The sequence below is a fragment of the Lepisma saccharinum genome, chromosome 25 (assembly GCF_977018435.1).
Source record: "Lepisma saccharinum chromosome 25, izLepSacc3.1, whole genome shotgun sequence".
Classification (NCBI taxonomy): domain Eukaryota; kingdom Metazoa; phylum Arthropoda; class Insecta; order Zygentoma; family Lepismatidae; genus Lepisma; species Lepisma saccharinum.
The window spans coordinates 42,508,744-42,530,738 of NC_139253.1; the positions used below are offsets into that span (position 1 = coordinate 42,508,744).

Genomic DNA, 21,995 nt, shown 5'->3' on the forward strand with positions numbered 1-21,995 from the left:
CAATGTCATCATATGATCACTCTTTCTCATCTTCGCGATTAGCACAAAATAACAGAACAGCGAAGTAAATTAAATCAAACCAACCAACCACGTCGAGCACTGTTCACCTCTAAAGTCCATGCAACCAAGGGTAGGGATCACAGACACTAAAAAGATAAATTAAAACAGATTCATGAAAGGTGAAGTGGTTGTTTTTTAAGACAATATAACAGGAGAAAAACATTAACGATTTGTCAAGGAGATGGAAGGAAAAGTTGGAAACAGAAATTCCTAAGGCACTTAGGAAAACACGAAAAGATTAAAATATGAAGAATAGGGGATTAACCCGACACAAAAAGAATATATTTGGGGAAATGTGTACTCGGAAAACACCATAAGCACATACAAGAAACAAAAACATTTAAAATGAGGGAAATTAACATACACAAAATGAGGCAAATATGAATTTTATGCAACTCGGGAAGTAACCACAACACCCGGAGAATTTAACGAATACAGTGAATATGAGTAAGGTGGTTTTAAAGCGGACACAAAGATCGAAGTAGCGTCACCGATAACGTACAGCGAAATTAATAATATCAAGCAAATATATACCATGTGAAACTTGTGAACGAAAATTATCGCCGTGCTATTGTTAAAGATTATACACTCACCTGAAAACCACCCCATGTTGGACCAGTCGCTCGCCCAGTTAACTGAAACTACCTTGTTCAGCCTTATAAGCGATACATAAAACCCCAACACGCCAGATGGTCGCTCTGATAGTGGGTTTGTGGCAGATGGCGACTGTAGGAAAGCAGGAGGGGGCGGGGTAAAAAAGGAAAAAAAACAATGCTTCGTGCAGAAGTGCGCCTTCCGCCCTTTCGCGGCAGTTAAAGTATGAAATGCGAGAAAACAGTGATTCTTCTTGACAGATCCGTGCGCATGAATCATGTAACTTTATATTATAAGTTTATTTGTTCCATGACGTACTTTTATTCAGAATTTGGAACAACAAGAAACTAAAAAGACAATTTGGTAGACAAACTACCTTACTGCAATTTGCCTTGCTGCTACTACTTGCATGCGATTTGATTTAACATTTATCTATTGATAACCCACGGACTATTATAGCTAGAGAACCAAGCAGAAGACCGTACAGTCATCAATTCTATTGATGCCTATTTTTAAACACAGCGTGTATAAATGTAAATAGTCATTAGTTACTAATTACTTGTAACCGGCATTAGACTCCATTTCAGCTATAGCACTTGAGAAAGACACATATGCTTTTGTATGTGCATTCTATTTTTGTTATTTTACTTCGCTTTTGATTAATCGCGACGATGAGGATGATTGATGATTCGATGGAACTGATGAAGGAACATTCTGAAAGAACAGTCATGCCCAGGCCGGGACTCGAACCTGGGAACTTAGGTGACGAAATCGAAATATGACTACTCAGCCACCGAGCCGGGGTGTCGAAACGTCGAGTAATACAAAGGTTGTCAATACAAGTAACTATTTCATTGATATTAGTTCTATTATGACCGTGATTACACAATCTGTAATAACAATAGTGTAGAAGAACGTGCCAGTCTAAAAACATTTAACCCATGTCCGAAGTGTATTGTGTATTGTGCTGCAAAGCCAAGGAAGGATTCGTATCCCGCGTAATACATTTTATCAGTTCAACTCAAGGGGTAAAAGAGCGATGAAAAGCGCGCTACGATGCCGAGGGTCTTGGGTTCGAATCCAGGCCAGGGCATGGGTGTTTTTTGGGAGTGTCCCTTCATCAACTCATCCTCATCTTCGCGATTAGCCAAGAGTGGTAGAAAAGCGAAGTAAAATAAACCAAATCAATCAAGAGCAATGTAAAAAATAACTACTATACAGTGGAGCTATCGCACGATTGCACTGTTATATTTTCTGGCTGTAATTAAAGCTAAAAACAATATTCTTCCTTTATTCCCAGCAGATTATTCAAACAATTTTTTCTAACTAGGCGCGTTTGGTTACATTGATTTTTGTGGCACAGTCCAGGTAACTGAAGAATTTCTTTGAAAACGTTTAGAAAAAATATTACTGACAGGTCTTCAAATCGAGAGTTTAATATACGATAAATATTAAAAATAAACGAATTATGACAAAACTAATTAGATCACTACAGAAGTAATTCAAAGTCCATTTTATGCTCAGATAGGCTAATCTTGGCACACAATTTAAAGTTGGATTAGAACTACCGTGCAATGTGCCTCCACAGGAGATCGAACCTAGACCATTTGAATGCGAAGCGACTGCGTTACGAAAGCACCATCGGTGAGGTAAAAGCGAAAAAAAAGTGATATTGGATAATTTCAGCCACTCTTTAAACCAAGGACCATGTATTTTTAGGAGGTTTTACGGGAAGATTTTAACTCGCAAATGACCAATATTAGGATCTGATTTGAATTTTGTTATTAAGCATAGATTTTCTGCCACTCTTGCCTAATTTGGCGATGGGTGGTGACATTAATGAAGGGATAATAAAATAGAACACTCATCCCAGCCTGAATTCGGACGCGAGAACCCGGGCATCGTAACGCGTTGTGCTACGTGACGGAGATCGGCACCAAAATTAGGGAATTGAGAAAAAAGTTTAAGGATCTATTAGAGGTGTGTGGGTAAATAACTGATCACGAGCTGATAACTCATTTAGTAAACTGTAAGTTATGTAATTTATAGGTCAAATCCTGGCATCATTCTAGGAAATGGAATGAAAAGAATATGCTCTTTAGAAATATGAAAAAGCGTGTAGATTACGTGACCAATGATTAGGACGCTAATGAGATGGAACGTCAGCAAAAAGACACCCGCCCAAGGGAGGTAGACGCTCAGCTCTAGTTTGGAGAAAATAAAAAAAAAATACGATGGACGCTTTCTATAATTAGCGCTAGGAGACTGTTCGCAAATAGATTACGCTAGCCTTTTAAACCGAGGCAGAATTGACGCACTCTGGCGGTGCTTATGTGTTTCCGTGAAATTCGATTAACCGAATAATTAATTTACAGGATGGGACTCGCCACTGCTTTCCAACGAAACGAGTCCCTAATGCTTTTCTCGTAGGGTGGTGGTTTTTGCGGCTCCTCGTGCAAGTGAAGGGAACGGGATGTCCGACGAAAGCTAACGCGAGATAAAAGCGTTCCTCCTGCTAATTTTCAATCATTTTGCTTAATTTGTGGTTTTCCGATGCGAAGCAATTCTTCTCGCGTCGCCAGCGAAATCAATTTTTACTTTCACTTTGGCAGTTTTGATCGAGTATGAGCAAAATATTGGTGCATTTGTGAGTTCAGCGTGGTCATGCTGGAAGAAGGAATAAATATCCTCTAATATTATTAAGCATTAAAGGTTCAGGGTACAAAACAAATTAAATAATTCGTGAGGGGTTATGCGTTAAAAAAATAAAATTAACAAATTAAGAAAGTTAATTTTGCTTGCATTATTTTTAGTACTGTTTCGAAGATATTTCCAGGGAGAAGTTGAAACCCAAAAACCCCTCCACCTACTGTCGGATTTAAAATTATAGATACTCGAGTTTCGACTCCAATTAAAAACTAACCAGTGGACCTACATAAGAACACAGCCGCCGCAACCGAATTGCGCACACTTTAGATACAGGATTGCTCATAAATCTCACTGACCGGTTTTGCGCACAGATTTTGATCGAACGTTGCCACTTTGATAGCTTTAAAGTCTGTGCGCAAAACTGTTTTTTTCTTTAGACAAGAAGAGAGAGAGAGAGAAATTAGAAATAAAATAGTAAATCATACCAATTTACTCAAACTCAAAAGTTAGGTTACGTTAGGTTAGGTTAATGACTGCAAAATCACATGTAAGTCCACACACACACACACACACAAACACAACAGAAGTGAGAACGGCTTGAGAAGATTTTACATCTGACAACATCGCCTCATTTTTTGTGCGCAATCCTCTACATTGTGACAGCTTGTCAACGGCTTATCAGATACCACTGATAAAACAGGAAAAGCGTGCGCAATCCGGCTGCACGGCGATATCCGACGAAGCGCGGAAACTGCCGACGGGCACTGGGAGTCAATGATTGCGGTGTTGCCACGTTTCACGTACAGATTTTCTCTGCTGAATAAAAATCTGTAAAAAATCGGTTTCGCAATGTGAACTGACAATGATAATGCATTTTAAAAACAGATGCAAAGAGCTTCAAAACAAGACCAATGTTGTATTTGTAGGACTACCCCAAAAAAAAAGTTGTTTCGCAAAATTGCTAAAAACTGATTTTTGAGAAATTTTGAAAACCTGAAAATTAATGTGTTTAAAACCTTTCTGTCTGCACCCATAAAAATTTCATAACGATCGGACAACCAGTTCTTGATTTACAGAATTTCAAAGATAGGGATTGTTTGCAAAACTAAAAAAGAACGGCCCTCTTTTTGTTCTCACGACGATAAGAAATAAAAGGCACACTCGAAAACAAATTGGTTAGCATAGATTAACGCAGAATTGAATAAGCTAAATTTCGATGTAACTCGTTTCAATGTAGGTCTACTGGTTAATTTTTAATTGGAGTCCAAACTCGAGTATCTATAATTTTTAATCAGATAGTAGGCACGCCATTGTGTGGCGGATCCAACTGAGGTTTATGGATGTTATACTCCATTTTAAAAAGAAGGTAAAGAAACACCGATCAGTACAATATATATATAAAGCTGAGCCCATACCGATGGCGATGTATCGGTATCCGCCGATGCCAGTGGTGTCGGTATCGGAAACTATCGGTTGGAATTAATCTACCGATACCAGCCGATACTTTTCCGACATATTGGTATTTCACGGTGTCCGTGAAATATTTTGCACAAATTATGTGAAAAAACTGTATTTTTTATTACATAACATCTATTTTTAATATTTTGATGTAATGCATTGGTAAATTGATGTGTATAATTGGAGAAGAATATTTAGACACCAATATTGCTCAATATTTTGAACAAATTTTAATTATTGTAATTTTCAAGTATCGGCATCGGTGGGAATCGGTAAGAGATTCGGTATCGGTGGCAATCGGTAAGAGTATCGGTATCGGTGGGAATCGGTAAGAGTATCGGTATCTGTGGGCATCGGTAAGAGTATCGGTATCTGTGGGAATCGGTAAGAGTATCGGTATCTGTGGGAATCGGTAAGAGTATCGGTATCTGTGGGCATCGGTAAGAGTATCGGTATCTGTGGGCATCGGTAAGAGTATCGGTATCTGTGGGAATCGGTAAGAGTATCGGTATCTGTGGGAATCGGTAAGAGTATCGGTATCTGTGGGCATCGGTAAGAGTATCGGTATCTGTGGGCATCGGTAAGAGTATCGGTATCTGTGGGAATCGGTAAGAGTATCGGTATCTGTGGGAATCGGTAAGAGTATCGGTATCTGTGGGAATCGGTAAGAGTATCGGTATCTGTGGGCATCGGTAAGAGTATCGGTATCTGTGGGCATCGGTAAGAGTATCGGTATCTGTGGGCATCGGTAAGAGTATCGGTATCTGTGGGAATCGGTAAGAGTATCGGTATCGGTGGGAATCCGTAAGAGTATCGGCATCGGTTCAAAGTGGTATCGGCCCAGCCGAAAAAATTCAAACACAGTTGAGTCATTCTCCTTTAGGAAATTCCTGTGTACCTAGGCACTAAATAAAACAGCAACATTTGACTGTTGTATCTCTTTCTTTCATATACGTTAATTTGTGTAACTATTAGCTCTACGTATACTCAAAGGAAAAGAAAGCACTGCGTCAGAAGGATATTTTCTGAAACGTATAGTTATAACTATCCTAGCATTGAAAATACGTCTACACTGAGGAAAAGAAAGTACAGGTTCTCCTAAAAAGTCTCGAGTGCATAAGAAGTGCATAGAATTTTACGAACATACACTAGCTCCATATTTCAGTTAACAATGACGCCTTATGATGCTAGAATTGGATTCCTTGTTTATCCAGGGAATTTTAGTATTAATTTAATTTGATTTCTATTATTTAGCGTCGTTTTGTGCCACTTTTGACAAATTGCGACAATGAGGATGAGTCATATGATATGATGAAAATTGATTAAGGCACACGTACAAAGAACACCCATGCCGGGACTCGAACCCGGGACCCCCGGCGTCGTAGCGCGCTGTGCTAATCACTCTACCACGGAGGTAGGTAATTTTAATATTTACAGTGCTAAATCTCAGGTCAGTGCAATCCTTCACACCGTACCATAATAAATGCAGGGTGTTTCAATTGTTCTCAACCCCTGATATTCGCTTATAAAAATCAAACTATTGGTCATAACGTAATGAAATTTATTACCAACATACCTTGGTGTATGAGAAGCATGGTGTCGTCATTGGAGATGACGCCACAGTATCTTCAGTCGTTGCGTGGACATACGTGTGCGTCTGGCCGATTCTTCCGTTAAAATGTCAATCGTACGGACGTGTGTTTTCAGTCTGAGTTCTTGGCCCTGCTGTTGTGACGCACCTGATAAGAGGTTCGTGCTTGTTCGGGTTCGTTTGAGACTTCGTGCTTACGTGGTTCGTGATTACAGTACAGTAATGAGTCGGTACTCAATGGAACAGGGTGTCGTTATCGTTGGCACGTACTGGAGAACGGAGTTCATAAAGGCGTTCCTGGGACAATTTATTGCACAGTTTAGCGTCCGGAAACCACCTGCACAGTCTTACATTTAACATTTGGTGTAGAAACTGGAAACAGGCATGCATTGATGCTAATGGCGACAATTTCCAACTCGCTGTGACGTCACCATGCTTCCCATACACCAAGGCATGACCGTAGGAAATTTCATTACATTACTTACATTTTTATAAGCGAAAGTCAGGGGGACAGGGGCCGAGTGCGAGTGAAACACCCACACAGGCATTCCATTCTTAGTGTCTCCCAACACATCTAGTGAACACAAATATATAAACAGAGTAGTTATGTGGATGTACCTCGGTGCTAGCTCGATCTTTCTGCCGACTGGCTCCTAGCTGGCTCAACTGCGCCAGGTGATTCCTAAGAAGCTCCAGCTGCTCGTTGCACTTCTGGTTCTGTTCCCGAAGATGCTGATTCTGTTCCTCGAGCTGCAAGGAGACAAAAGACTGAGTTAGTAATACAGGAGACATGCCAAAATCTGCTAGAGGAAAGAGACGAGAGAAAAAAAGAATGAAAACACTTTAATTAAGGGCGAAATTTAATTAAAGTACCGCCTTCACTGTGGCTCACGACAAGATAAGCAGGGATGCTGGGAGGAGGAGAAGGGAGGGGGCAGGAATGTTATCCTAGGGGCTGCAAAAGCTTATCTCGTTCATTATTCAAGGCTTTACTTTGACCTCATCAAGGGTTTTCCTCGCTCCTTTCGCAATTTCAACAACGATCGGGGTGGTGGGTGGGACAGAAAGCCCGGGGACGGACGGTGGACAAAAATTTAAACAATAAAAGGGAAAACAATGAATTTTGTAAACAAGGCCCCTTTCTGCGAATCCACTGCAGAAAATGTGATGGATGTGCCGATTTAAAGCAGCGACCACAATACTGTGGGTAAACAAATGAAAATAACTCAATTTATTTGCAAATAAGATGTGCTGAAGAATTCCAATAAATGATTCAATACGCCGTAAAAATCCATGGTCAACAACCTGATTATCAGTTCTATTTTATTGGAGATACATTTTACTGCCAGGAACAAAACAACATTGATGAAATCAAAATGCGAAACAATCTACAATTGAATAAAAATGAATGCCAATTTGAAGATGCAAAAAGTACAGCGTGTCCACAATGAGACTCCAACATTTTGAAAGTCTATAACTTTTTTATTTCAGATTGTACAGCTGTGATTCCGGAAGAAGCAGAAGCAGAAACTCAAAAAGTTTATGTGGTAACGTTTTAGTGCACGCAATAGCCGTAGTGGCGCTGCAACAATCGATTGTTTGCAAATGGAGATTCCAAATGAGCGTGTGCAAGTTGTGTGGTGGTATGCAGAAACAAAATCAGTTATTCAAGTGCAACGAACTTTGTGAACTGTCGACAGTTTCATACCAATTTCTCTCGCTGCTTGTCTTACTGACTTCTGTGGACTCCTTTCGAATGACTTCACACACATTTTCTACAACCTGTTCCTGGATTCTGGGTTTACCACCACCGTGTCCTTTCAAAACATTGCCAGTCGCCAAAAACTGATCACACCACTTCTTTATAGTCTTGAATGTCGGGGGATCCTTATTGTACACACGACGAAAGTTTCGTTGCACTTGAATAACTGATTTTGTTTCTGCATACCACCACACAACCTGTACACGCTCGTTTGGAATCTCTATTTTCAAACAATCAATTGTTGCAGCGCCACTACGGCTATTGTGCGCACTAAAACGTTACCACATAAACTTTTTGAGTTTCTACTTCTGCTTCTTCCGGAATCACAGCTGTAAAATCTGAAATGAAAAAGTTATAGACTTTTAAAATGTTGGAGTCTCATTGTGGACACGCTGTATATATTTCGTGTAACAGGGTGTCTACCAAAATAACAAATATAAAATTCTTGATTTTTTCATGACTTTTCTTGACCTGTTTCCGTTTTTCTTTAACCTTTATTTATTCAACCCTACTTACGTAAAATTTGAAATTAGCAATTAAGAAAATAAATATTTAGTTAATGAAAAACCCCTGCCAAAAGGTCAGCTAAGATGAAAACTGAAGCTGTATTTAACAAGAGAATTAGACTTGCTTCATCTATTACTGCATTTGGCAGACGAACGAGGCTCTGCAGTTTGGACTCAAAGCCAATATAATCTTATGTGGGGCTTGTGTTATCGTCGCTACATGTTTGTGACATTCCCTTCATCCATATCTTAGTACCATTCATCCGCATCTTCGCGATTAGCCAAAGGAACAGGAAAGTAAAGTAAAATAAACTAAATCAATCAATTAGAAGCAATCCTATGCATTGAATGGTTAGGTTCTCATATATGTATTTTATTTCTACACCATACCTCACTTTTATCGTCAACTCAACTAAATCTCCTCCACCCAAGAAACGAAAAATAAATGGAAATATTGTGAAAGAAAGAAATCAATACCAGAGTGAATGGTGAAAAAAGCATTTGGGCATTTATTCTCGACAATCGGCGTAATGGATTGGATCCGTTTTCGCAGTTCAACGGATTGGCCTGTTAGTGATCTGTGACGACCTAACCTCCGAGGACACAATGCTGTGCGTGACGTGATTAGCATCCTTTGGATCCCGGCTTCCAATTGGTTGATCGTAGAGGGAAAAGTTTCCTTGCAACGTACACTGAGTATGTAAGAGAAAAGTTCCATAATATCTGAAAATAACATTCAAGACTTGCGGGTATTGTATAATATCAATGTGTTTTTGTTAGTGCATAAAACTGAACCACCATGAAAATACTCCATATAAACAACACATCAAGGCAACTGAAAAAAGTTTCTATGTAAAGAAATGTTACAGCATCAATTTATTAGTACAGTAAAATTACACATATCCACAATATTGAAATTATCAGCTATCAGAACGAAATAATGCTTTTGTTTTTGGTTTTGATAGTACATTATGTAGGGAATTTAGAAAACCAAAAGAAAATTTTCGATTATATTCACTAATTTACTGTCACGCATATGGAGTGCGTATTCTACGTATTCAGTGCGTTTGTTTTGGCTCTGGGCGGGGATAGAGCGTGCCTGCAGACGGCGCGGCATGGCGCGGATGCCGGCATTTTCGAACCGTGACGTCCCGCTTATTTTTACGCACATATCTTTAGCATACAATTATATTTGCATTGCATAACGAGTACTAAGTAACCTGTGTTATGAGAGTTGTTCAAACTGGTGGCCAACTACATTCACGCATTCCCGCCATCTTTTGATGAAATTTTTGTTGACGTATTTGTTCTGTTTTCAAGTTGTTTTCTCGCCATTGTTAACCCGCTGGGTAAAAAAATACCCAGAAGAAAATTGCTTCTTCAGTCCGAATTTAAATTGTTTCAAAGCATGTTTCAAACATGTAAATAATAATATCTTCAACGAATACGTAACCTGAGTTTATTAAATTTGAACATTTTTATTTCATTACGCAAAGTTAAAGTCGAGAAAAATTAGAAAGACTAAGAAGAGCTTCTTCTGCCATAACGTAAGGACACACGAGTGGTAAAAAATGTCCGGAAGAAAAATGACTTCAGTACGAATGTTAATTGTTTTAAAGCATGTAATTTGTAATATCTTTCATTGATTAATATAATTTTAATTTTGAACATTTCAATTAAATCACACAATTGATAAAAACGAGAAAAAAAATGTTGAAATACCAAACTGAAACGTATGACTGATATTCAATTTTGAAGGGAAATCAATGTATAGGATATTTTTTTAGTAGGTAAGCAATGAAATATCAGAGCTATAACTTTTTTAGAGGAAACATGTACATCCAAAATTTCAGCAATTTGCATTATATGTGGTAAAAGAAAATTACGGAACATAAAATGTAGCTTGAAATGTACTGAAAACAATGTTTTTTACCCCAGAATTCTATAATTTTTCTTAGCTGAGTTATCGTAATTATCGCAACTGTCTGCATAGGCCAAAAATGTTGCAAGTCATGAAACTAAAATGTCCGCCATTTTCAAACAAAGTCTAGTTTTAGAAAAACAATGCCGGTTTTGAACTACCCTTGTACAGGGGGTACAACGACAAACAAATGAAAAAAATAAAAATGGTCGAAAGACCAGTGCTGGACCATTTGCTACGGATTGACCATGAAATTTTAGGCAATTCCAAAAAAACGTAAAATTTTCGTTAGAAGGAATAAAAAAACCAAAAAATTTATTTCTTGTAGAGAAAGAGCATGTCTTTGCAATGATTTTCAACATCAAAAGTTTTTGGTTCCATCATACCCACAGATAAAAATTCAGATTTTCGTAACCTACCTTTCCCACCACAAAAATTAGGCTACAAATCCATTATTAGTCTTTTTATAGGATTTGTAAATTTTTTTGGGTGCTGATGTATTTTTTTCTGAAATCCTAATTATTTCATTGAACTTTGTGTAAAATTTCAAAGAGATCTGATGATTGGTTAAGGAGGAAATAAATAAAATGTAAGCAAGGGTATCTTGTGTTGAGGGTCTCAATAGTGACAGACAACACTGATATAATGACATTTCAAAGTGCTGTAAAATGAAAACCGTTTGAGATAGACTGAAAAAAAATTAGGGGGGTTCTCTCAACCATAAAGGAAAGGTGTATACCAAATTTCATCGAAATCTGAGTTGGTGGGTGTCAAAATCTTAGTTTTTTGCGTTGATTTCATGTAGAATGACCCATATGTATTTTCTCACTACTTGACTGTTAAGCCAGCCACATTTATGTTCAAATGTTGTCAGGTGCATAACGCTTTTACATTAATGCGTAATAATGTTGTAGAATACTACATGTTGAAACAATTCCTTCCCATTAATATGTAAAGTCTTCCTCTGTACATTGTAACAAGCCATGAAGGCTCATGGGGGAGGGATGGAAGTGATGTAATTAGCACCAAACTCTCACCGGCTTTACTCTCACAAGGCACCCATTTGATTACAAGCTGGGTGAACTCCAGAGCCGCTCCATCTAGGAACATTCTCACTTGATAACACCTACCGTAGAAATCGAACCCTGGTCTTCCGTCAGAGAGTCAAACGTCCTACCTATTGGGCAACCGTGGTTTCTTTCACGTTAATGATGGTCTCTTGGAACAAGAAAAAAACTGCATTGGCATTAGTTAGAATTTTGCGCTAATTTTCAAAAATCTACAGACAGTATCCAGTATTTCTCACTGCTGAATCTATTAATTCCCAAGACTCATTGAGGATCTACTGTACTTCTCCGAGTTTTATAAATTCTATCACAGCTCCATGAGTCTACATTTAAATATAACACATGTACCTAGAAAACCTCGAGCTTGGGGAAACTCTAAATTAATGTGACCAATTTTCGTAGTCGAATGCAAAGTTTTGGGCAGTAAAACAAACTAAGGACGGCAAGTGAATTAGTTTCGCCTTCAGGCAGTTCTTGACTATTCAAAGTGTTTTCCGTGAATAAGAATATTTTAACAATATCTGTATTTAGAATTTCTGCCAGAAATTCAACCAGAAGCAAAATAGGCTGTTCCTTTACAATGGATACACCCATCTCTTAGAGTGATGATATTGATTCACAATGGGTAGGAACCTTGATTTTCGCAAACACGATAACTTCGAAAAAAAGTAATAATAATTGTTGCAAAAAAAAGTTTTCATATGTACAGTGACATATTCTAAACACATTTCACATACATTTGAAATCGCGAATTTCAACATATTTTAAGTTTAAAGAACTAAAAATGTCGCGAAAATACAACATTCTTGCGTTTGAGAGTTAAAAAAATGAAATGTATCACATTTACGAGCGTATAATGTGCATGTTTTTCAAAATTTTATACCCCCCCCCCCCCAAAAAAAAAAACAACAACTATGATACACATGGATTAATTCCGACAGCTACATAAAGCCACGTGTAAGTGCATGTTTCCCACGATTTTTCACCTTATATGGAAACGTTTTGAATCACCGAGCAAAGTCTGGTTCTGACGAGAGATCGAATGGTCACCTACCGTCACACGGGAGCCGTATCATGGGTATTTCTCGAGGGAGAAACGTTTTGCGTTACCGAGCGCAATGAAAATCTTTTAGCGGAGAACGAGTGCCCACCTACCGTCACATGGCTGCCTTAATATCGGAATTTTACGCGCGAGAAATAATGGAACATGACTTGCTGAAAAATCGTTTCCAAAGTATGAAACTGTTACGAACAAGCGTAGGCCACGTGACCTACAAATTAATATACTAGTTTGAAATCACAATGAAGGTGTAATTTCAGGTCTATTTGGCAGAAAAGTGTGTTAAAATAAAAACGCGAATTTTACCGAAAAGTGAGAAGAAAAACACACCAATTTTGGAACTTCACGACGCTGAGCGAACAACGAAATTTAGGAACTCGAATGATGCACCGCACTGAAATCAAAAGTGTTGACCTTATGGCTACGTGGGATCTCTGGTTCACATAAAAGTTTTAATTTATTTTATTTTACTTTCGTAAGTTTTACAGATGAACAGGAACTCTTTTGACAAACTTTCTTTTGTTATTTTTTTTTTTTTTTTTTTTTTTGAAAACACTACAGCTCCTGACCAAGGAGTTTTATTATAAACTAAAATCACTTAACACGTTACGTTTCTACCCAATATCAGGCTCTTCTTCACACGGGGAACTATAAAAATCATGTTTAAATAGTTTCCCGTGTGAAGAAGACCCTGATATAGCGTAGAAAAGTAACGTGTTAAGTGATTTTAGTTTATAATAAAACTCCTTGTTCAGCAGCTGTAGTGTTTTTAATATGGACAGAAGGCTATACAGTGTTAGAATTTTTTGGTATCAAAAGCAGTTCATATTCCATTCCTTGGACAAGGAATAAGCATTAATAACATTTGATTTGTCATTTTAGTACAGCTTTGATTGTTGAGAAGGCGAATTTTGAGAAAAATAACGCGACCAGCTTACATATATAAAGCGCGAAAAATGAAAGTTCCTACCAATGGGACACAACGTAAATGTTGAAGAAGTCCAAATCCTTGTCTTGAGACGAGGTAGTTTTCATCTGAGCGATGTCCATCTCCAAGCTCCAAGAAATTTTGGGCTTAATTCGACAGCCTTAATGCACGGGAAAGGAGAGGGGGAAATTTGCTCCCCCTCTCAATCAACAGAACTCGCTCGCCGATTAAATGGGCAGGAATTTGTTCCGAAATTAGTTTCTTGGTGAATATTCGAATTGTGTTTTCGAACCAACACAATTCCTCTCGGTACGGTTCTCCTTTTCTCATTACCAGGTAATTGATAGTTCCCATCTTGCTTATCCCCGCTCATCGATTGCCCATTAATTACAAGAGGGAAGTGAGAAAATACCACCTCCAGTGCTGCAACACGAGGAACAAACGGTAAAACTAACGCAATCAGCAGCCAACTTGGACCCCAGAGGGGAAAGTTCCCAGATATTATCACAACTTTGCACCTGATTGCGAGATCCAAATTGCATTTCTCAGGCCGGGTTAAATTATTTGGATGTTGATCAGATTTTTGTTAGCGTCCGTACGCTAGATGACACGAGGGGGGGGGGGGGATAAGATGAAGTTACATCTTCGGGAAATGATGCAGACTGCGGATACACAGAGATGAGTGAGTTTGGATGCGACTCAGGTCGTCATAAAAAATTAAATATGTCAGCTATGTATTAGGGTGGATCAAATGAAAACGGAACAGGGGCCACTGAATGAAATCATCAAGGTTAATTTCAAGTGTAATCTCCAAAGTTACACAAGCACTTGTCCCACTGTTTCACCAAGCGGTGAATACCCTGCTCGTAGAACTCCTTTGGCTGAGATCGGAAACAGCAGAGGACTTTATTGTCCGAGTGGAAGCGCCGACTCTTCAATGCCTTTTTCAACGAACCAAAGGTTTGGAAGTCGCATGGCGATAGATCAGGAATATACGGTGGGTGTTCCAACATTGTCCACCCAAACGTCGCCAACGTGTTCTTTGTAACAGCTGACGTATGTGGCCGCGTGTTATCATGCAGCAAAACCACTCCGCCGCAGCAGGTGAAGCACTGACTGACTGCCTTCTCGGACGATACTGTTGCCCAACCACCTACGCATATCACGTGCTTACGCGCGACTTCCTTACCTCCCGCTTTACCTCTACATAGGGTTGTCGCCACACACATACATAAATATAATCCAATGCATCCACTGTTCCGTTTTCATTTGATCCACCCTCATACTTAATAAATATAGACAATACGGAATTTAATTCTTCAATATAACGCACTTGTCATTGATGATTTTAGCTTCTTGTTCGTATCCGATATACTGTACTCGGAAGTATAGAGACACAGTGAAAGTACGGAGGTACTGTGCAGACTCATGTCGAAGACTGAGGTTTAGACATCAATTGTCGACTTCAACTAAATACACAGAATCCATTTTGTACGAAACTCCGCGCACTCTGGATTACAGGATTGCAGTACCAGACTTATTTAAGGGGGCTTCCAATGGGAAGAAAATATGGCTTGGAAAAGATCGCAAAAAAAAATAAAAAAAATGAGATAGCCGAAGTGACGAAACAGTTACTATCAAAGTTATCATAATATAGGTGGGGGAAGGGGTTGCAGTGTTATTAACCCCAGGGATTCAGTCGAGACAATACTAACTGCTGTACAACTTGTATAACTCCTTGCATCCAAGTATTGTATTATGTTGCTGGAAAATCTTAAGACAAGCATGAAATTAATCCCCTTAGAGAGAACACGGTGGTAAATATGTAAAAAAGATTCAACATTACAAAATACATTAAACATATGACCAAGATGAGATATGTATTCAAATTTTCAGCTGTCTTAACTCTGAGGTGAACATTGAATCCTAAAATATGATTATAATAAATCAAAACTGCAAATACAGTAAACGTGGAGTAAACACACTTTATAGAACAAGAACATCATCAAAGGCATTCACCACTAAGACCACAGACTTCTCTTCTAGAATCCTTGATCTGCACTTATAATGAATTCCTTAAAGAACGTAGAGAACACAGAAGAAAGTTACACGGAGGTTTAAAAAAATATCCTACGGTAGAGTACAGAGATTTGTGTACAGTTTTATGACACTTTACGCCAGTTCATGACTTTAATGCTCTCTCCAACCGCGGCTAAATGAAAGTAATCGTAAAATTTTGTCCTTCTATATGGGACTTCTTAAACTCCCATCTCCCATACGTTACTACAATGAGCCATCATTAATCTCACCTAAGTAGAAGAAGGGGTCTCTTCTACTGCTTGATAGCAGGTGAAATGCCTCTACCCTCCACCCGCTTTTCCATCCCTTTTTTCCCCCTGGAAGTATTTTACAGGGTGGAAGCTCACCTTGAAAATTGGCTGGCTTCTTCAGTTGAGGAAAGTTCCTCCAGGATCCAGCCTCTCGGAGGACTCACTAGAAATTAGGGAATTGGTTTATGCCTCTGGAAATGGATGTTTATTGCCTTTCCTCAATTACTGGGATTTGGGGGCGGGTGCTGGAGAATTGCTCCAAGCTAAGAACCCGTGAGGTGGAGAGGGTGTGAGGAGATTGGAATAGAGGGAGTGAGGGAACTGCAAGGCTCGCCAGAGCGTGGAAATGCACTTGGTGGAGGCTCCGGGCAGCCGCATTGTTAGAATCCATGCTTGCGCGTCCCGAAACAAAATTGTTCCGCCATCCTCACTCCACGCGTTAAATCGTATAAATCAGGCATCGTTTTCATGTTGCACGAGACCCGCTGATCTCCAATACATTGCGGTGGTGCTTGCCTAGTGAACGGGATTGGTTTATGCTGCAAATAAATTTACGGCACACAAAGGGTACCTGCATATAAACGTGCATCCCGCTGTTGGAAGCGGATATATACTAGTATATCATGTTTACGGTTAAAAATGAAAGCTGTGTTCTGGCGTAAGCACTTATAAAGTGCGTTAAAATGAGTAAAACTGCAAATGACTAATCTGCTTGTAGTTTTGTACGGTAAATCTTCATTACCGTAACAGTCGTGGCTTGTATTTGAATATATATCATATAAAAACATTCTCCCCTCTTGTTAATTACCACTAGAAAATAGATCCAAGCTAGAATTTCATGGCAAAATGCATTTACTATTAACGGTAGCACAATTATCGCGAAATTAACACAAATTGCTACAGCCGACGCAGATCGGGGAATAAGGAATGCTTCGTGCAAGGTTTGGCTATAAATTGGAGAAATTACTTGGCTAGAAATTGTTATGTAATCATTAAATATCTCCCTACAATTCCTGGAATTTTATTTCCTTTTCGCAGAGAAGCAAGGTATTTGTAAAAAAAACAGACAAGGCTGTTTTCGAGAATAGGGTGTACACTGCAGGAATTTAATATCTTTCAATTTAGTTCCCAACAACAGTATTGGTCTCCTGATGGTACAATGGTAGTAGGGATCTATGAAGGCTGCACTGAAGAGCCATGCGTTGGTAGGATTTTAAGGTGAAATGAAGATACACCTACTAGTATCTGAGCAACCAGTGCATTCTATGTGTAGGTTTTATTTTCCATGCAACCCTTTTGTCACTCTTTCTATGATAACTATGCTTAGCCAAGATTTTTCACCCTGTACTTTAAAGTCAAACTTGCAGATTTTGTATATGAGTACATACACTTATGATAAAAACATTGATATACATTATTCTTTGTGTAATTTTCTACATGAGTTTATGACCATATCTCTGTTTAAAATCATATCATAAAGGAATGGTTCCAGTGCACTTACCTCCCTGAGTTTGTTAGTGACCCACTCCTTGATCTTCGCTGCCTTGGCCTCCACTTGCTTTGCATCTTGCAATCGAAGCTGACGCTGAAAGAAGGAAAAATATTTCAATTAAAAAGCTTGATTATTTCACATTAGCTTTAATTTTACAATTGCCGACAATTTCGTGCTTGTGGCACTGTGTGTAAGAAAATCTATCAACTCTACCAATAGGCCTAAAAGTATTCAAGCAATTTATTGGGTGAACGGAATAGGAGTTGGAAAAAATGTAGACTCCGATTTCGACTAAATAATAATGTATTATTAATTTATTTATTTTTCTTTCTGCACTGAAAATATTCAAATCAGATTTAAAGGTGTAAACAAAGGAGGATCCGGTTGAATCAATTCTGTTTCTAGGAACAAGCTGTTTGTAAACTTTTAAAACACGTACATTATAATTGTTATATAATTTAAGGGGAGACATACAGTTTTCTTCACAGACCTCGAGAAGAGAAACGAGAGGGAGATGTAGTCATGGAAAAAAGTACTTCCCCATGGAGCCTTAATACCAGTAGTCTCATGGGGGAAGTATTTCTTTCCACGACTGTACAAGGCCTGGCGGCGGGAAATTTACATGGGTGCTTAGGGAAGATGTATTTTTCTAAGCTCCATAGGAACGCATTGTTTGATATAAAAGATTGAAGACGAACTCTCCACAAGAAATATACAGGGATCGAGACACACTTAACCGGTGTTTTTAATAAACTCTACTTAGCTTAATAATCGGCTAAAGGACCTTATTACAACTGCAACGCGAGGAGAAATCCATCAAGTAGAACTCACCGTTCTCTATTTATAATACTGGCGAGGATTTCGACAGAATTAAAGCAAATGTGCACCTTGTAAGAAATTGTATCTCATTCTCTTAAGGTAAATTTTCATATTCCAATGTTTTAATCTCGGAAAAAAAAGGATCACGCAAACACACACACACAGGGGGGGAGAGAGGGTTTATTTGCTTCAGGTTTACATTTTTGTAACACTTATATAATTAGCCTACTTTTTTAAAAAAAAGTTGTAAGTTTATTTAATCATGTTTATAACTTCCTTATTAAATAGTACAAAAAGCCACTTATCTCCGTTGAGATAAATTTTTCCTCATCCAGATCAAGTTTATTTTTCTTAACATGCAGAAATCTGTCAGACACACGAAGGTTCAAATGTGAGAAACTTTTGAGGATTTTTTAATCGTGGCGGGCGTAGAAGAAGAAAAGAAGGGAGAAAGACAAATATGGAAATCAAAGCTGTCTCACAACATATCACTCCCGGTTAAAACAAGTTATGAAAACATTTTTCAAAATATAGGGAGATGAATATTTGTAGACAATATTATAAACTTGATTGAAGAGGAAAATGATAAGAAAGTATATGGACATTCTCTGTAGGCATGAGGAGGTTAGCAATCAAATTATGCCGCTAATTCATCAGTCTTACGAAATATCCACATCAGCTGTAATGTGATGCTAATTTATTAGCGAAAGATACTGTGTCTTAGAAACATGGGTAAGCCTTTATTTCTGTATTTCTGTAAAAGTTCTGCAAAATCCATCTTCTAAACCACAAATTGGAATTTGAATTGTTCTTGCAATGTAAACTTAATACAGTACATTGCATTTAGTACTTGTAGCACGTTGCTTCATGTTTGAAAATGAGTATGAGAGGGGAAAAAACACTTTCAATATCATGTTCCAACTTTTTCATGCTCTTCACAGCACTGCTTTTCCTTGGGTCTTATTAAGTTAATATAATACAAAAAGAAAAATGTGGATAAGCTGATGATACGAAACATAACGTTATCACAATTAAGACAGGAATTAAACCTGGGGAGACGTGCTAATTCTCAAACCTGGAAGGCTAGAATAGTCAAGTATGCGGGGGTATTATATTTCGAATTTCCCAAACTCTGTTTATACAAAGAAACTAAGCGGACTACAATGAGTAGTAGCGGGTTAAAGTAACCAGTCTGCCACATAGGCCAGCGTACTCAACAGTCAAACACAAAAAATAATACAAAGAAATTACTGAATTCAATTGATTGATTTGGTTTGATTTTACTTCGCTCTTCTGCTACTTTTGGCTAATAGCGAAGATGATCGTGATGATGAAATTGATGAAAGAACACTCACAAAGAACACCCACGCACAGGCCTGGATTCGAACACGGGACCCCTAGTGTCGTCGCTCGCTGTGTGATGAAATTCAAGTTAGCATCCTGGATAATGGTAGAAAATTGTCTATCAACATTACCCTATCAACAATGTGGGTTATCACGAGATGCAATTCCGTTCGACTACACAAGAAACTTTTTTAATTTCATGTTTGATATTCGATGGATGACAGTGTAAAAACTTTACTCGGAATTAGGAATTCACGCATACGAGTTATTCTACAACCGGATACAGTTTTATACGCATCTTGTTCATTCCGTAATATCTGAAATAATATTCATTTCTCCGAAATTTGGACAGTGATGCTGAAAGAGATATTCCATTGAAGAAGAAATGAGCGTTGTGACCTTAAACATGAACTTGTGTGAGATTTTTCAAAAAATCTTCCCAACATCATTGCTTACGAAACTAGGACAGTCGAGGGCGAGGTTACACGGTTGAGGGGAGGGGGGAGATATGCACAGCACCCCATTAGGGTGAGAGACGACTTGTTTTTCCCTGACTAATGCGCTAGGGGTTCGCCTCTTTAGTCTCAGAGTTATTATTCTGAGAAAGCTGAGCCGGGGAAGATGTCTACACGCTGGTTTATACAGGCAATTTATTGACTCCATCCTGCCACCTCAGAGCGACGCTCAGGTATTATGGGAATCATTTCGCCGACCCATGAAACCGGAGACTGATTAATAAGGAAGAGGCCCCGGGAAGGCCTCCCGGCGCTGATCGTGCTCTTCGGTCGAGCCTTCCCCGTCGGCAATTCTAATTTAATCCCAGAAACCCCAGATTCAGCGCAACCGTCATTTGGAATTGCTGCAAAATGGGTAAATCTGAGAAGAGGAGAGCGCATTCGCAATAATCCATCATCGAGAAAACCTCCAAGGGAGAAAAGGGTTTTGTGCTTTCGAATGCGAAGGGTCGTACGTATGAATTAACCCTTTCGAAGCAGCTTAGATACGTTGGTGTTATTGGACCGGTTGCGGATTTTGCCAAATGAATAAGTTTCGTAGATTCGATATATCACGGATTAATTTCATGTGATCAAATACCACTAATAAACGTATTGCCTAGTGCAATTTGGTGACAGCCACATAGTCATCTCATCGTACACACAACGGCAAAAAAAAAAATAGTAGACGAAATGACCATCACCTGCCTGTTCTCCACAAGGACAACAAACACCGATCTCCGTGGCGGAGAGGCTAACACAGCGCACTGCGACTACAAAGGTTCCGAATTCAAATCCCGGTATGGGCATGGGTGTTCTTTGTGTGTCCCTTAATCAATTTCATCATATCACCCATCTTCATGTTTATCCAAAAATGGCAGAAAAGCAAAATAAAAGAAACCAAATCAATCAAGCAGACGACAATACGCATCGCATCAACAGAATTCCATTCCCTAAAACAAGACAATGTAGAATTTTAAAAAAAAGAATGAAAATAGCGACGGACAATTGACCTATTATTATTTATGCCGTTGGCTGTACACAACTTACTCGTGCATGCAGACTATTTTTCTCCATCATTCACTTGCATGCATTTCCTCTACTTCAGACTTGTCGCTGCATAACAGTAGGCTAATGAGTAGCGAGTTTGTTTCACTTCACGTGGCTAGTATACGATCCTGCGCAGGTTTTTGACAATTTTGATGTGAAACGGTTGATCGATATTGCCGATATGAGATGAGACTAATCTGAAACTACGATGAATCTAGCGATTTTATGCAATAGTCCAACAAATGACATGGGAACGATTCAAATTCGAATGAGGATTGTAAAATTAGTCTCCTTCATCACATTCTCATACACTGATTAACATTCAGCCAAGTGTCTTAATCTATTCGTCCGATATTACAAAAAGCATACATTACATCAACAACAAGCCCATACCCCCCAAGGCCAATGGCGCAATCCCCCCCAAATCTCGTCATGCGTCCCCCCAAATCATGTGGTAATCCACATGAAGTATATAATTACGATAGCGTGTCTACTGAAAGTAACGTTTTTTTAAGCTTTATTGAACACAATACTTGATCTGCCCTTCCTCCTTAAACAGAGGTTTCCATCCCCCATCCCAAAATATTTTGGGTGAATACATAATCATTATTTTTATTTGAATACAATAGCCTGTTAAACTGTCCATAGTAGTGTAATTGATGATACAACCAGTGCGAGAAAGGAAGAGCTCCCCTCATGCAGATTTGCCTACACTTAAAACTTGCTCAACATGCCCATATGAGCTTTTTGCTCAAGTGTGGAACCCTGCCTAATCCAAGATTTTTGTAAAAATGCCCTCAAATATTTTCTGAGAAAGGAAGAGCTCCCCTCATGCAGATTTGGCTACACTTAAAACAGGCTCAACATGCC

The 21,995-nt window shown here is 38.7% G+C and overlaps 1 protein-coding gene across 6 annotated transcripts in view; it reads right to left on the bottom strand.

The window, feature by feature from the left end:
* LOC145978872 (uncharacterized protein CG43867) overlaps positions 1-21,995 on the bottom strand; it is a 936,647-nt gene that overhangs the window by 53,184 nt on the left and 861,468 nt on the right. For all 6 annotated transcript variants that reach the window (XM_083111771.1, XM_083111770.1, XM_083111768.1 and 3 more), the window contains 2 exons: positions 17,428-17,511; positions 6,971-7,102 (listed from right to left, as the gene is read on the bottom strand). In XM_083111771.1, coding sequence (XP_082967897.1) covers positions 6,971-7,102; positions 17,428-17,511 — 216 coding nt within the window. The remainder of the gene's footprint in view (positions 1-6,970; positions 7,103-17,427; positions 17,512-21,995) is intronic.